The sequence below is a fragment of the Tetranychus urticae genome, chromosome 2, assembly GCF_039701765.1.
Source record: "Tetranychus urticae isolate SD_2017Ah chromosome 2, NJAU_TeUrti_SD_1.0, whole genome shotgun sequence".
Lineage (NCBI taxonomy): Eukaryota > Metazoa > Arthropoda > Arachnida > Trombidiformes > Tetranychidae > Tetranychus > Tetranychus urticae.
The window spans coordinates 11,315,925-11,332,102 of NC_142959.1; the positions used below are offsets into that span (position 1 = coordinate 11,315,925).

Genomic DNA, 16,178 nt, shown 5'->3' on the forward strand with positions numbered 1-16,178 from the left:
CTTGTTATATTGTCCTAATAGCAAAAGACAAATAAGTTCTGACTGAAAATGGTTATTTAAAATCAAAATACACTTTAAACTAGAAAAGTCAATTCAAGTTGCAGAAGCAAATTAAATATTAATACAATTTTATGCACCTAATTATTGTCTTCGCTCATACCAGGTTGAAAACACCGGATCTCGTCAGATCTCCGAAGTTAAGCAACCTTGGGCCGGAATAGTACTTAGCAGGGTGACCTCTTGGGAACAACCGGTGGTGAAGACTTTTTGCAACAATCATTTTGTTTACTTTTTATTACCGATTGAATTCAAATATTAATAATTCATGTAATAAAACCGATTTTATCTTACATGTTTCGCTTAATCTCTTTTTCTCGGTTCAACAAGGGAGCCAGAAATGGCTTTATACTAATTTTAAGCACAATGTGTAAAAAAATTGGCCAACAAAACTCAACTAGAAATAACTGAAAACATTATATTCAAGAGTAATCTATTAATTAGCCAATTGAATGAGAAATTAAGTTCGTTCAAAAACATGCAAAAATGAATCCTTTGTTTACAAAAAAAGAGTGGCTTTTGACAATCAAGTTGACACTTGGGTCAAGTATCAAAATAAAGTTTGAAATTAAATTCAAATAATTTGTTATTGGTATTGGTATAAATCATCAATAACCGGTTTGGTGCTTGAGCCATTATGTCACGATATGCGAAATAATGGCCCATTACTTCATTGCTTCATTCTAGTGCATCGATTCTGTGAAAAAATATTGATTGTTCAATAAATACTTATATTGGCATCGAGCATCGTATTGGCTTTTACAAGCGCCAGATGGAGTAGCTAAGATGTTATGTTGTCAAGGAGATTCATTAAGAGTCAAATTTTGTTTTGTAGGTTTTTTTTGTTCAAAATTTTTCATCTTAAGCTCGGTTTCTATTCCCGTTAACTAGTTTTTTACCATCAATTTGATATGAATCGCTTAGGTGACCTAATTAGTTATCAAAAATCTCCAAAAAGTCCATCGTCACCGGCTAATAATTACGAGAATGAAAAAAACCGTAAGTATGATCGTCAATTGCGTATTTGGGGTGACACTGGACAATATCTTATTGAGGGAAGCTCAGTTTGCTTGATTAACGCTAATGCAACTGGAACTGAGATCTTGAAGAACCTCGTTCTTGCTGGTATTGGATCATTTACCATTATCGATGGATCCAAGGTTTCAACTGAAGATGACAATAATTTTTTCTGTGACCCTTCAACTTCTCTTGGTAAATCTCGTGCCTCTGTTAGTTCTCAAATGCTTCTTGAACTTAATCCTGATGTTAGTGGTGATTATATCGAAGAATCAGTTGAAACTTTACTAGAAAGTAATCCATCATTGTTTAAAAATTTCACCACAGTCATAGCAGCTAATGTACATAATGAAAAAACTCTGATTAAGCTATCAGAAATCACATGGGAATACAATATACCCTTAATCCTTGCCTACTCGATCGGATTTGTCGGTCTTATTAGGATTCAAGTTCGTGAACATCCCGTCATTGAGGCTCATCCAGACAATACACTTGAAGACTTGAGATTAGATAGGCCATTCAAAGGTAATATTTATCTGTCTTTGACCTGTAAGGTGCTACTTTGATCCAATCAACTAACCTTTGATTTTTTCCTTTGCAGAGCTCAAGGAATATCTAGAATCCTTCAAAGATTTTGAAACGTACAGTAGATCTGAAGTTGCCCAAATACCCTTTGTTGTAATTATTTACAAATTTCTTAAAGAATGGCAAAAAGCTGGTGGCAAGTCACCTAATTGTATACCCACTACATTCAAAGAGAAAGAAGAAATACGCAAATTAATTAGAGAATGTATGGCTAAAATAAGAAACAATGTCAGGAAAAAAATAGAAGCTGATACAACCGAAATCGTCATCGAAGGTGAAATCGAATTGGACAATTTTGAAGAAGCCATCAGATCGGTCAATACTGTTTTATTGCCGTCAAACAAGATTCCCAGTGATACTTTATATTTACTTAATGATATTTCCGTGGAGAAAGTCATGGAAGGTATGGTTGAAAATTCAAACTTTTGGCTATTAGTTCGAGCTTTGAAATTATTTTTAAATGAAAAAAGTGACGGCTGTTTGCCTGTCAGAGGATCCTTGCCTGATATGACTGCGGACACTACAAATTATGTTAAACTTCAACAAATATATCAAACTAAAGCTAAAGAAGACGCCGAAACCCTCTATAGTTGCCTTACTTCGGTTTGTAGTTCATTAGGAAAATCAATGGACACAATATCAGAAGAACAAGTTAAAACATTTTGTCGCAATACCCATTTTTTGAAGATTATTAGAACCTCGCCGATATGGTCCGAGTATGGCTCAAATCAGGATGACAAGATTTCAATTAAAACGGCAACTAAATTGAGAGAATTAGTGAATTGTGCCGATTTTGACGGAGATGAGAGTGATGACCTGATATTTTACCTGATGTTTCGTTCCATTAGTCGATTTTTTACTCTTTACAATAGATATCCAGGTTATTGTGATGATCTTGTTGAAAGTGATATTTCAACCTTAAAAAGTTGTTTTAAAGATATTATAAATGATCTAGGCTGTGCTAACTTATCGAAAGATGATTTCATTCATGAAATGTCTCGATATGGAGGAGCTGAGTTACATTCAATTTCTGCATTCATTAGTGGCTGTGCTGCTCAAGAAGCTGTTAAATTTATTACCAAGCAATTTGTCCCTCTTAACAGTATCTTAATTTATAATTCCATGTCATCTAGAACTTCAACTTATCAATGGTGATCAGTTATCGAAAAGAAGGCAAATAAGAAGAAGCGAGTGTTAATGACAAAAGCAATTTGAAAATTTTAATTACATTTGTGTATCTATTAATCCCAGTGAAAATTGACATTAAATACTTTTGATTCTAGCTCTTACATTTACGTATCTCATTAAAAAAATGAACAGCCATTGTCCATTGATACTTGATTCACACGGCGCCAACGTTAACAATCAATGAACAAAAACTAAATCGATAAATAATTAATACCTTTTTTACAGTTGGCATTTAATTTTGTGGTTGTAAAAAAAAGTTAATCTCAAACGCATAAACTGTCATCAATCTAGATGTTACAGAAATGGCTAGTCATATGATCGTGAAAATATTGATTGAATTGTACAAATTGTAGATAAAAGAGAAATGATGAATTTCAAGGTTAGCTTCGTTTCATGAATCTTGATTCTTGAAGTATAAATCAACAAATGCAGGATTAATAGTGTAAATATTGGTAAATGGTAAAGATTTTAATGTAATAATAATAGTAAAATGAATCACTTCAACAGAGTCAATCTAATTGAATAAAAGTTTAAAACCTTTCATAACAAAGGAAGAGATTTCAGAATCAAGCTCAAAGTTGATTAATCTCATTATTATTAAAAAGCTTGAACCATAGCTGACTTAAGATTTTAACAGCAATAGTGATTCCAATTTGGTGGCCGTCATGACTGAAGTACTAATGATGATTATTTTCCCAAGAAAAGATGATCTCTTATTAACTAATTTAGACTACCATTTGGATCACCAATGATTCTGAGGATAATGTAAGCTCCAGTAAATAATGCTGTACCAAAAAGATCTCCCAATGACATTAAACAGGGAATAGCATTGTTATCAGGATCATATTCGAACTTCCAGAGTAATGGAACTGAAACATGAGCAATGTACAGCAATAAGGCAACTTGGACTAAAGCCACAACCATGAAAGCGAGTAGGAACATTCCAGTTATCCAGATTAATCGTGGTAAAATCAATTTCAAAGCAACAATGTATATTATATGACCAGGAACAACCATTAAAAGTAGAAGACGAGCTGTTTTTGCATTTGGATCTAAAAGGTGCCATTCATTGGTAAAACAGAGAAAAAAGAAAAATTAGAAATTAAATTAACCTTTGAATCAAGATAATAAGAACTAAAATGTAATAGGAAATGGTTATTCGAGATATAGATTGACCTCAACAAAATGGCTTTAATCCTTTTTTTGTTAAATTACAATTGCATTTCTATTGAATTGAATAAGTCAAGTTCAACTTGATTTTTAGCGGATTAGTGTAAAGGTTATTTTTGATGTACAATAGTAAGCTGGTGCACTGTTTATTCATTTAAATTATCACAGTAAGCTGGATTGACTTTTAATGCTGAAGATTGATGATTTATGATATGATTTGATTGATTAATTGATAAATGTATTGATTCATTATTGAATATAGTTTGAATTTTTTACCTCTTCCACTCCGTTTACATTCAGAATCAGATTCTCGTTGCTGCTTATTTTTATGGCTGCAAAATACCAATTCTAATTGGTTTAAACCTTGATTAACAAGTAATACATAGAAAGATTTTCTGTTTATTGTGATTGATTGATGGCATCAAGATTTAATTAACCTAATAGCTATTTAATTGTTGTAAAGTGCAAATTTGAAAAATTTAGAGGTAATTATACGATTTGGGTTAAAATTTTTGTAGTATTGTATACAAAAACATATCATGTAAAAGATGTATAGTTTTACTAGCATTGATTTACTGTGATTGAAAGCTAAATGTTCAATTCCTGAAAATATTTACCTAAAATTGATAAATAAACTAACTTGAACTGCACTATTTGCATGTTTATTCACGAATTTGAACATTTTAAAATATTTACAAACGAACTTGGAAAATTGTCTATTTCTGTGAATTTCCCAAAACCAAAAGATCTCATAAATTGCGAAAAAAAGAACCAAGAATTTGAGTTTATTACCTGATCCAAAGAAAGCTCGATGAGGTGGTGTACAAATTTTCATTTTTCCTCCATCTTCAGTAGTTGGGAACTCTCCTAGACAGCTTCGTCGATGGAAATATGTGGATATTCGGCTTGCTTGAACAGCAACCAGATTAGCACCGACGCCGTTAATTATTGGTTGGAAGAGAGCAATTGTTTTGAAATGTACAACTCCATAATCAAAGATGAAACCACCTAAACTGGAAATGATCATAGCCATGATAATGGAAACCCAGCCTTGACCAATGATGGTTCTCGTATATTCATTTGTATAAGCAATCCAAATACAAATAGGTTGAGTGAATATGAAAAAGGCAATAACACTACAGGTTAATTCAAGTGAATAATAGCGATGAAAAGCGTACGCTGAACCGGCAATCAGGCAAACAGCAGTTAAGTCACCAAGAAAGGCAGCAATAAGTGTTGACACATTATCTGGATTAACGTTAGCTTTCCTTGATATAATTACAACAGAAACCATTACGACAGCCAAAAATAAACCAGTTACTGAGGCAGTGACCAACGAGGTAGAGATCAAGATTAAACTTTTGGATAGATCGAAAGTCATTAATTGCAATGAGGTTGAAGCAATGGCAATGGCTGAAGCAAGAAAGGCAACAATCACAGCTTGACATTGAATAAGCGCAATATTGCCAACAGCGACCTTTAATTGTTCACTTAAAAGATCCATTCGGCCCAGGTTAGCTTGAGTAGATAAACGAGCAGCCAGGGTCATCTCAAGATTTCCCTTGAAACCAAGAAAAGAAGCAACCAGTACAAATAAGCCACCAACGGAACGAAAGACTTCCCAAGTTTGAACATAATCGAGTATAAGACCAGCAGCCACATTACCGAAACCGGCAATTAAAAAAGGAATGAAAACCTGAAAAAATATGACTTTTGTAGTTTCATTATCTTCTTCACTTGATCCATCGTCTCCCATTCCCTCTGGACCAAAAAATTTACACAAATCTTGGGAAAATCGACGACTCATGGGATCGCCAAATAGTATTGATCGGACGGTTGAATTTTTCCGTCCACTTTCCCCATCAACAATTGAACTTCTCTTTGGTCCTATTGAATTTTCTGGACCTGACGCTCGACGCCGATGACCAGTCATTTCAACATCAGAAACTGTGTTTACTGATTCAAAGCTAGAAGTACGAAAGTTTCGTGCAAATATCGGGACCGTATAAACAGAGCCCCAGTTTACGTTGGAACCTTTTCTCGAAGGTTTACTTAAATTAACCATTTCAGGTCTGGGAACAATCGGTAAATCGATTGGATTTGATTTAACCTTTCCATTGGTGTTATTGTTATTGTTATTATCTTCATCTTCACTGTTTTGACCGTAAGGTAATTTAACTGATTCACTTTTAGTCTTATCACAATCATCTGGAGAATCCTCTTCGGTCAATGTAACTGTCTCAAAACGATTTGGTGATGTTGGTGATTCTCTTTGAATTGTGGTTAAACCGTTTTGATGAGAATGTAAACTTTGAATCTGGGAATGTTGATGATGATTTGGATTTGATTCACTTTGGGTTTCAGTTAAATCTAGAGATGATTGGATAAATGATGGATTATCTTTTCCTTTATAATCCATGGTTAAGTAAGTTGAAATTTAAATTTAAAATATGAAAACTAATTGAAACCGGTAAAATTGATTGATTTCAGTGAACATGTAGTTAACAGAAGCTAGACAATATGTTAACACGCAATTGATTAACACTTGATTGGTGAATGTCTTGAGAGCCACTTTGTGAATAATTAGATTTTTAACCAACAGTTTTCACGTTTTCACATATTCTCCTAGAATTTTATGGCTCGTTTTTTCCGATATCTTCATCAACTTTAGCTTGCTCTTTTTGTCGTCTTCTCTTGTAATACCAACTTGTTGAAACAATAGATATGAAATATTTTCAAGGATTTTCTTGCTCTACCAAAGATCAACAAAGGACTGGAATAAAATCAACATAAGGTTTTGGGTCAGTTTTGCATCTTTGCCATGCAAGTCCAAGTGAGAGTTCTGACTTTCCTATGGAAATTATAAGAGGTTAAAATGGCCTTGTGGTGATTATGATTATTGTGACTAGGAATCATAATAATTTGACAGTCCAGATGAGATGTTGAGCTGACTTTGGTTATTTTGATCAATTAAAATTTTTCTTGGTAACTATTGAACTGTAGAAAGAGGAATAAATATCAAAAAACAAGAGAAGAAAGATGATAGAGAAAGAGGAAAACTTAAAAATCACAAATAACAATGAAAACAATCAACTCTCTACACAATAGAGAGAATAAAGATGAAGATGAAGATGAAGAAGATAAGGAGAAAAGGTAAACTGAGTTAGATAAAGTTGATAATGTCTTTGGCTCTTGAACAATACCAATGGAAGCTAAAACAAAAACTTGAAGAGTTTTTATGATTTCACGGTAAATAGCAGTGAAACAATAATAAAAACAATAATAAAGACGACTATGATGACAAGAATGATGTGATAACAATTGAATCGACAAATAAACTCATTAAAAAAATTAACAAAGAGACAGGAGAAAGAGAGAAACCCAGTGAAGTTGATGAAGAAGACCCATGTAAGTTAATAGATGAACATCAAATCAGGTGAACAGTAAGCGTTGACAATTGTAAAACAGTGATAATTTCACGAAATTTAAGAGAGTTGGTCAAACATGTGTTAACCAGAAAAGCAAAAGTGAGTAAAGGCAAATCCAAATGAAGGAATGTTTTTTGTTGTTGTTGTTGTATTACAATTACTTAAACACAATAATCAGAGTCTAGTTGAAGCAAGGGTCATTACATGGAGTAACCAAATTGATGAATTGAACAGATTAATTTAGTGTAAAATGCTTTTTAAGATGTGATAATGTTAACACAATCATGCATAGATAACAAGTGGTTAAAGAGAGAAGAGGAAGACGAAATTGGAATGGAGAGTAACACTTTTTCAAGGGAGAAAGACATGTTGATGGTGTTAATGGTGAAAGATGATTATAATAATAATGGATGATGATTATGATAATGTTGATGTTGATGATGTTGATGACGATAATAATAATGATGATGATAATGATGATGGAATAGGAATAGTTGGTTAGGAATAAGAACTGTATTATACTCCAATAAAGATGAATCAAATTTAAGCTAACCTAAGGTTTTATCAGGGTTAATTTCTATAACACTTTCTGTTTTTTTATTTCTATCCTCCATTGAACTGTAATCTAAAATTAACTCTTTTTAATTAACCCGAGTTTTTTTTCTACTCTTTTCTCTGAGTCAAATTAACCTGATTTACTGTTAAATATTATGGGTCACAAGTGGCTTTTAGATCATCTCATTAAAATCATTAGCTCATTTAGAGAAATCAATGTTACATAGTTAATTAACTGTTGCCCCCTCAAAAGACAAAGGGTTACCAGCTTTGGTGTCAAACGGTCTTGTGATGTGATCTTGATTTGTGCCTTTATTGTCTCATTTTTAATAGTTAATTTATTTTTATGCTAATTTTTATATTATTTACATCTCTTGCAGTGTTCATGAATTGATAATTAAGTGATTTGATTTTGTTTTATTGTGCTTTCCGTCAAATAAAGAGTACAGTATATTGAACCAGATCAACTTACCATGAGACAAATGTCAATTTTTTGGTTTTTTTTCTACAAAAAGGTTTGATTAATTTAAATTTTTCTATTAATGGTTGTTCAAATGTATTCAGTTTCTTGTTGATTAGTTTTTAATGTTTCTTTTCATTCTTTTATTTAACCAGCTTTCTGAAACTAAATTTTTCAATGTTAACTTGCACAACTGATGGGACTTGTATTTATTCAAGACTTTTGGATCAACATCATCTTCATCTTTTTTGATATCTTTTTTCCTGATATTCACTGTACCTTTTTGATGGATTAATCTACCTTGAGACGTTCCGTGCAAGGGCAATGGAAATTGCTGATAGAAATAATTAAGCAAAATCTATCACAATAATGTGTATTATTTTTTCTGTTAATGTGAAGAAAAAAAATGCTGATAATGCTTCTCATTTGTTCATTATTTTGAAAATCAACCGTGATCTTGTTGTGGTTTCAGATTGTTCTGTAAAGTTATTCTCACTCAAATAAGTACATTGGTGTTTTCGTTAAGCCTTGGAAATCAGAGAATGAAAAAAGTCCTAGTCAGCTCATGACGTTCAAATCATGGTTAACATTACAATTAGGATTCACCCATGGAAAAGTTATTGTAATTGAGAATAGGAACAAATTATAAACAAAAAGCTTTACGAGATGAAAAAGCATGAACGCAGACATGAGCATGAGACTCAAAAAGGCCAAAAAAAGGATTTACCAATGAAGTAGTTAAAGGCTAAATGTTAATCAGATGCTGATTGTCACAGTTTAAAAATGATATAAGTTTTTGTACATCTGTTGTTACACATGATGCTCAACATGTTTACAAACAATCATTGCTATAAGCAACATTGACTATCATGTAAATCAAACAGCTCAATGTTGTCAATGATTATCCAACTCTGCATCTAGGTTAAATAGTTGGTCACTGGATTAATCAGCAGTTGTTGCTTTTCCAATATCTGTATGGCATTGAATTTTGTAAGTTTATTGTATCAAAAAAAGAGATGAAAAAAACAAATCAAGGTTGATATCATTTGACATTTATCAAGGTAGAAACGAAAATTTTGTTTATGGTTAACATTTGTATTGTTGTTGGGTTCCTTGTATCTTCATATTGGATCTTTTCATTCATTGTGAAGCTTAATCATTGTATACATTAATTTTAATAGAAATGAATTAGTGATCTTTAAAGTGGTTCTCATTTTTTGATTGTTGATGGCGATGAAACCAATAGCATGATTAGCAGGCTCGAGTGAATCTGATGTATTCTGAATAAAGACTTTAATTTGTGAAGGTGATAAAAACATGGTTTAATTGTTTTTATTTTCATTTAACTCTTTCTTCTAGTTAATTGTAAGGCCAAATGAACTGCTTTTCAGTGTGAATTTTATTAGACAAAAAAAATATAATTCAATTAACTTGAATATGTAACAAAATGTTGTTGCCCTTCAACATTAGACTGTATTAGCTTATTGGTCATAAATTTTCTTCTCGGCTTTGGATAATTGCTTCTGATCACTCAAGATTTTTAATTTACAGCCAGTCTCAAAATATGAAACAAATCATCATAAATCAGAATTTGTTTCAAAAGTATAAATCTAAACCTCATCAGATAAGTTAGGCTTAAACTAGAGTTGAATCTTATTATATTTAAACTAATTCAACAAGTTATTTTAAATTAAAATCTTTCGATTCATAGTTTTTACATCCATTTGAATTGAGCAAAGTAAATTTTAGCAAAGAAGGTCAGACGTTTTATTAAAAAATTTGTTTATTCAAAAATTTTGATTGTCTCAAGAATCATTAGCAATTTACTAATTGTAAGAATGATTAAATTTTAATCAAGCATCGATACCATTTGTTATGAATTGTCGATAGTATCGCTCAGACTATTTCATCACTACCATCTGGAGTTGAAAGTTGAAGTTTATTTGATAACTGCAAGTTTTATTTGTTTACATTTGCAAAGTGTTTATAAAATTTGTGTTTAAATTGTTCAAATTAATTGCAAATGCTCTCTATCATCAAATTTAAACCTTTATCAGGGGCTCATGATGAAGGTCCTCCATCTTACTTATTAACCATCGACTCTTTTACTTTTCTACTTGACTGTGGTTTAGACCCTAATATTGATAATGAACCTAGTAACATTTATAATAAAAGTTCCATTAAAAATGTAGATGCCGTTCTTCTTTCTCATCCGGACACTTTGCACTTGGGTAAGTTTGTATCTCACTCGCCATTAAATTAGCTTAGGATTGCAGTTATAACCTTCTCTGTCATTTCTCAATCCATTCACAGGTGCTTTACCCTATCTGGTTGGAAAATGTGGATTAGACTGTCCCATATATGCTACAGTTCCTATTTTCAAAATGGGACAAATGTTCATGTATGATCTACATCAATCTCGTCACAATTATGAAAATTTCAATCTTTTTACTTTGGATGATGTGGATGCGGCCTTCGACAAAATCATTCAGTTAAAGTACAATGAAACCGTGCCTTTAAAAGGAGGACAGGGTATAAGTATAACTCCCTTACCGGCAGGTCATATGATTGGTGGTACTATTTGGCGTATTGTTAAAGATGGTGAAGAAGATATAATATATGCTGTTGATTATAACCATAAACGAGAAAGACATTTAAATGGATGTTTTCTGGAACATATCTCTAGACCTAGTTTATTGGTGACTGATGCATATAATGCTAAATATTCTCAAGCTCGAAGAAAAGAACGTGATGAACAATTGATGACAAATATATTGGCCACACTACGTGATGGTGGTAATGTTTTGATTGCTGTTGATACTGCTGGTAGAGTTCTTGAGTTAGCTCACATGTTGGATCAATTATGGCATACTCCTGATGCTGGTTTAATGGCCTATTCATTGGCTCTTCTAAATACAATTTCCTACAATGTAATCGAATTTGCTAAATCCCAAGTAGAATGGATGAGTAATAAGATAATGAAATCTTTTGAAGGGCAACGTAACAATCCGTTCCAGTTCAGACACCTTCAATTATGTCACAATTTAAAGGAGCTTCAGCAGCGTGTCCGTGAGCCGAGAGTTGTACTTGCATCTCAGCCAGATTTGGAATCTGGATTTGCTCGTGAATTATTCGTGCAATGGTGCACGAATCCAAGAAATAGTATAATTTTGACTCAAAGATCACCACCTGGAACTCTTGCTCACCAATTAATGAATTCTTCTCAGAAGTTGATTACGCTAATCATAAAACAAAGAATACCTTTGGAAGGTCTAGAGTTGGAAGAATATAAAAGAGAAAAACAACAAAAACAACTACTCAATGCTAAAAAAGATGTCTCTGACTCTGATACAGATTCTGATTCTGATGACGATATCTTACCTAAAAGTGTTCATGGACCCGGAGTTGCTGCCGGTACTGGTTCTAGTTACAATTCTGTTGCAGCAGGTCATGGGACTGTCGTAGCACCAGGAAATGATGTCTATGAAGGTCTAGGATACTCAAAATATGATTTAGTGATGCCTGTTGGTTCAGGCAAAATCAAAGTCGGTGGACTATTTAAACAAGGGAAAAATCCATTTCCAATGTTCCCAGCCCCTGAACACAAGATTAAATGGGACGATTATGGAGCCTTCAGTAACCATAAACTTTTCCCTGTTAGTGAGAATTCAACAGCTGCGGAATCTGGTCAAGGATCTAAATTTGAAGAGAATAAGGAAAATAAAAAAGGCGATGATGAGAATAGTCTTCATCCAGCTTCAGCCAGTGATCAACAAGAAATACCAACCAAATGCATCACCAATGTGCAAACATTTTATGTTAACGCTAACATACAGTTTATCGATTTTGAAGGTCGATCTGATAAAGACTCGTTGAAAAAAATCATCTCTCTCATCAAACCTCGGCGTCTAGTTTTAATACATGGATCTTCCGAGGCAACTCAAGAACTCGCTAGTTATTGCTCATCATCTTTACCCACCAATAAAATATTCACTCCAAGAGTAGGTGAAATAGTTGACGCTACAACAGAAAGTCATATTTATCAAGTTAAATTAAAAGACTCACTTGTGAGTACGCTCAACTTTGTTAAAGCTAAAGATGGAACTGAATTAGCATGGGTTGATGCAGATATTGAAATGTCCGAGGAAAGATCGTTATTACCACAAGACTCCATATCCGGTCAAAATGAAGATGAACTTATGGATGATCTCAAGGCTGACAAATTATTAAGTTTAAAAGGAGATTCCATTCACGACGAAATGAATGGTGATAATCCGTCAACATCAGCATTTTCATCTTCATCAAGTCGAGAAACCTTACCCATACTCAAGCCTCTTGCTCTAAAACTAGTTCAACCACATGAAAATATTTTTGTAAATGAACTTAAATTATCCGATTTCAAACAAGTGCTTATGAACAACGGAATCCAAGCCGAATTCCATGGAGGTGTTCTTCATTGTAATAATCTAGTGACAATCAAAAGGAATGAGTCTGGTCGTATTCTCATTGAAGGAACTCTATCTAATGATTATTTCCAAGTTAGAGAGCTTCTATATCAACAATATTCCATAATTTAATCAATATTATATCATTAATATTTATAATTAAACTTCAAACCCTTTTCTAATTCCTCTGTTCCTTAAATTTTGTAAAATTTCCAACAGCCTAACTCATTTTCACAACTTTCCATTTTACTGTTGTTTAAAATTCAATACAGCACTCAATTTGGTCTTTTTGCCATCTCAAATCATAGTAAATTATTTGTGAATCTGATAGTTGGTTGAACACTTTAATTAAATTTGTGTAAATTAAATAGTCTTTTTATAAATGTGATAACCCTTCTTTTCAAATATTACGGGTTATTTTTTTTAGTAAAATCTGATCATTAATAAAGCCATTTTCATCTCAATCAATAGTTTATTTTTTTAATTTACATCTCATTATTCTGGCAGTTACAACAAGATAATTAACAATAACTTAACTGTGTTCAAGAAAAACATCTTATTATCACTTTTTATCAACAATCAGGTTACAAAATTCCTTCTAAAGTTGATTTTGATACTTTTCTAGCACTTGAAACAAAATCATGCTTAGGCAATTGATTATCACTGATCAAGGGAAGATTGGAGGTTGGTTGTTTCTTGCTTGAAGATTTAACTCGATTTTGTTTGGTTTCATTTGAAAAGATATTGGATGATGAAGAAGCCATTTTTAACCGATTAGTTGATTTATCTGGACTTGTATCTAACCTTGATTTGTCTGTAAAAAAGAGAATCAATTCAAAATTTTTAGAAACAATTCCCGAACGATAATTATTGAGAATAATATTCTTACCTATTCTAGTTAAATTAGTATGTGAGGCACTTTTACTCATAAATTCACTTCTTTTTGATCCGGTTAAATTGTCATTCAATTCAAATTTTAAACCACTTTTTCCAACCCTTGGTCGGGCAGTTCGATTTAGAAGATTATTTGGAGTTCTAACTCCTTTCAGATTCATATATCTCAACAGCTTAGAATTTCCTTCAGCATCATTGAAAATAACATTATCACCATCATCATCCTCATCAGATGGACACTTCAACGTCATAGTGGAAAAGCCGAGAGATCGAATAAGATCAAATAATAAACTAATATCTGTTTGAGCAGAAGAGGAACAATAATTTGCTTCTTTGCAATGAATATCACTTCTAGAAAATTCGCTGTTATTCGTTGTGTTAAAATGATATCTATCAGTTTGCGTGGCCACAGAAATGTGACCATTTTGTGAAATAGAGCTTTGATCATTATCATGGCCTTGGCTATCCTTTCGTTGTTTGCCTCGATTTTTTGCTTGTTCCATAGCAGCTATAACAGCTAAACGTCGTTTTTCAGCTATTTCGCGCTTCTCTTCAATAAGTCGCTTTTCCATTTCATACTCGTCTTTTAACCTTCGTTGAACAGCAAGCATCCTTTTTTCAGCGACCTCTTCTTCTTGTCGAGTTTTTTCTTTTTCTTCTTTTTCTCTTCTTTCCTTTTCCTCTTTCTGAGCTGATAATTCTGCCCGATATTTGAGAATCTTTTGACGTTTCTCATTCCAATCAACTGGGTCGCCACCTCCAAAAATGCTCCCAAAAGAAGAGGTAACGTTGCGAGTATAGCGACGAAAGTTAACTGGTGACCCTTGACTAGATCCAAAAGATAGCAATGAGTGACTTGTTGAAGGCACTGTTCGCGGTTGCTTTAAAGATAGTGGCTGACCCGTTACTGGTTCCTTAGGAAAAGCTGGTTTGAATGGGAATTCAATTGCACCTAATGATTGTGATTTTACCAGCTGATGAGATGGTGATGAGTTAGAAAAATAAGGATATTCTATGGGAGATTCTAACGCTGATGATGACAAAGAAACTTGTTGCCTGGTCAAGTCATTCTCTCCCTTTGCTTTCCAAAATAAGGTTTCATTGTTTGATTGAATGGTCTCCATGCTAGTTGAACATAGGAAATTATCCCCCACATTGGATGTATTAATAGAATTTTCAGGATTATCCAGTGTATTTGTATCACCATCAGCATTATAAATTGTGGTGCAATAGTCGTCATTTCCATTTACATCTAATGGTCTTCGTTCCCAAGTTGGTGTTACACTGGTTACTGAAACATTTTGTGATCTATTGGAGCCTGAAGATAGGAAAAAAATACAGATACAAATAGGAATCAATAATTGCGATTGGTTAAAGTAAAAGTTTCAGTTGAACTCATTGTATCACATTTTTAGCGAATGTATCATTATGTAATGCGCTGCAATCCAAAGTCTCTATGTTCTCAAGATGTGTTGATTTGCGGTTAAAGAAAGATTGTTGTTTCCATTGAATAGATAATCTCGATTAAACTGGAATCAATTGAATTAAATCCTAACAGGATTATATATTCTCCAAAACGTATTAATTAATATCAGTACCTTGGATCGATTAAGAAACTAGTTAATGTTTGTTCAACGTTTTTCGATAGATTATTTTCTATTATTGGGGAAAACTGATCATGAGAAATTAATCAATAGTAAACAATCTAAATTGATAAGATTTCCTTTTTTTCCTTGCCATTGCAAAAAAAAAATGAAAATGGTTCTATGTTTACCTATGTAAATCTGTCTCTAAATCTAATCATTGAATAAATATTTAATTACTCTCTGAAAAACAAAGAAGTAAACATCTCTATCCAAAACCTAAAACAAGTTATGATAAAATGTACATGTAAATGCATCAAATTAAAATCAAATGACTTACCTATTTGACTGACAAGCTCTAAAATGGCCTGAAGCTGGTTCTTGCTTAAAGTAATGTTGTCCATTCAAGCTGTCCACAGTCCAGTTAAATATGGGTTATCATTTAATCAGCTTCACAGACCCCTTTTGTTTTTGTTTTAAATCCATCACATTATGGTAACCAAGGAGCCAATGTTTGCAAACCTTAATAAATCTCCTTCAGGGAAATGTAATATTTTCAACATTCATTGAGAGTAAAAATCACCAAGAAAAAATTCTCATTCAATTTGATTATAAATGACTAGATCATATTTGATGGTGTACTTTTAAAGTGTAACATAATTATAAAGGACAAATGTTTGTTTATTGTTACAATTGGACAGTGATTGGAAAATTCTGAATATTTATCCGTGTCATCATTACAAAGCCAAATGGTTTACCTTGTTGGTGTGACTTTAACATGTTATTATACAATAGT

The 16,178-nt window shown here is 32.7% G+C and overlaps 4 protein-coding genes, 1 long non-coding RNA gene and 1 other non-coding gene across 6 annotated transcripts; 4 read left to right on the forward strand and 2 right to left on the reverse strand.

The window, feature by feature from the left end:
* Positions 1-146: 146 nt before the first annotated feature.
* Positions 147-265, forward strand: LOC112538625 (5S ribosomal RNA). Its single transcript, XR_003081863.2, has one exon. It is a non-coding gene; the product is annotated as a 5S ribosomal RNA (ribosomal RNA).
* Positions 266-926: 661 nt separating this feature from the next.
* Positions 927-2,948, forward strand: APP-BP1 (Nedd8-activating enzyme E1 regulatory subunit APP-BP1). Its single transcript, XM_015926674.3, has 2 exons — positions 927-1,599; positions 1,676-2,948. Exons 1-2 carry the CDS (start codon positions 969-971, stop codon positions 2,812-2,814), a joined length of 1,770 nt encoding a protein of 589 aa, XP_015782160.1. The 5' UTR covers positions 927-968; the 3' UTR covers positions 2,815-2,948.
* Positions 2,949-3,290: 342 nt separating this feature from the next.
* LOC107360005 (solute carrier family 41 member 1) lies at positions 3,291-8,050 on the reverse strand. The gene is made up of 2 exons (XM_015926613.3): positions 4,810-8,050; positions 3,291-3,899 (listed from the first exon to the last, which is right to left on the reverse strand). The coding sequence occupies exons 1-2, from the start codon at positions 6,434-6,436 to the stop codon at positions 3,568-3,570; spliced, it is 1,959 nt and encodes a 652-aa protein (XP_015782099.1). The 5' UTR covers positions 6,437-8,050; the 3' UTR covers positions 3,291-3,567.
* Positions 8,051-8,265: 215 nt separating this feature from the next.
* On the forward strand, positions 8,266-9,663 carry LOC112538593 (uncharacterized). Its single transcript, XR_003081792.2, has 2 exons — positions 8,266-8,515; positions 8,616-9,663. It is a non-coding gene; the product is annotated as an uncharacterized LOC112538593 (long non-coding RNA).
* Positions 9,664-10,404: 741 nt separating this feature from the next.
* Positions 10,405-13,369, forward strand: Cpsf100 (cleavage and polyadenylation specificity factor subunit 2). Its single transcript, XM_015926436.3, has 2 exons — positions 10,405-10,691; positions 10,774-13,369. The coding sequence occupies exons 1-2, from the start codon at positions 10,484-10,486 to the stop codon at positions 13,035-13,037; spliced, it is 2,472 nt and encodes an 823-aa protein (XP_015781922.1). The 5' UTR covers positions 10,405-10,483; the 3' UTR covers positions 13,038-13,369.
* LOC107359852 (uncharacterized) lies at positions 13,234-15,848 on the reverse strand. Its single transcript, XM_015926437.3, has 3 exons — positions 15,723-15,848; positions 13,795-15,117; positions 13,234-13,719 (listed from the first exon to the last, which is right to left on the reverse strand). The coding sequence occupies exons 1-3, from the start codon at positions 15,784-15,786 to the stop codon at positions 13,490-13,492; spliced, it is 1,617 nt and encodes a 538-aa protein (XP_015781923.1). The 5' UTR covers positions 15,787-15,848; the 3' UTR covers positions 13,234-13,489.
* Positions 15,849-16,178: the final 330 nt, after the last annotated feature.

Excerpts from the sequence above, each read along its gene's own strand:
- APP-BP1 (XM_015926674.3), top strand. The coding sequence starts at position 969 with ATGAATCGCTTAGGTGACCTAATTAGTTATCAAAAATCTCCAAAAAGT. Across the intron at positions 1,600-1,675 it reads ATTAGATAGGCCATTCAAAG|AGCTCAAGGAATATCTAGAA; the intron begins GTAATATTTATC and ends TTTCCTTTGCAG.
- LOC107360005 (XM_015926613.3), bottom strand. The coding sequence starts at position 6,436 with ATGGATTATAAAGGAAAAGATAATCCATCATTTATCCAATCATCTCTA. Across the intron at positions 3,900-4,809 it reads TCGAGCTTTCTTTGGATCAG|ATCCAAATGCAAAAACAGCT; the intron begins GTAATAAACTCA and ends GGCACCTTTTAG.
- Cpsf100 (XM_015926436.3), top strand. The coding sequence starts at position 10,484 with ATGCTCTCTATCATCAAATTTAAACCTTTATCAGGGGCTCATGATGAA. Across the intron at positions 10,692-10,773 it reads TCCGGACACTTTGCACTTGG|GTGCTTTACCCTATCTGGTT; the intron begins GTAAGTTTGTAT and ends ATCCATTCACAG.
- LOC107359852 (XM_015926437.3), bottom strand. The coding sequence starts at position 15,786 with ATGGACAACATTACTTTAAGCAAGAACCAGCTTCAGGCCATTTTAGAG. Across the intron at positions 15,118-15,722 it reads AGAGCTTGTCAGTCAAATAG|GCTCCAATAGATCACAAAAT; the intron begins GTAAGTCATTTG and ends TCCTATCTTCAG. Across the intron at positions 13,720-13,794 it reads TACTAATTTAACTAGAATAG|ACAAATCAAGGTTAGATACA; the intron begins GTAAGAATATTA and ends TCTTTTTTACAG.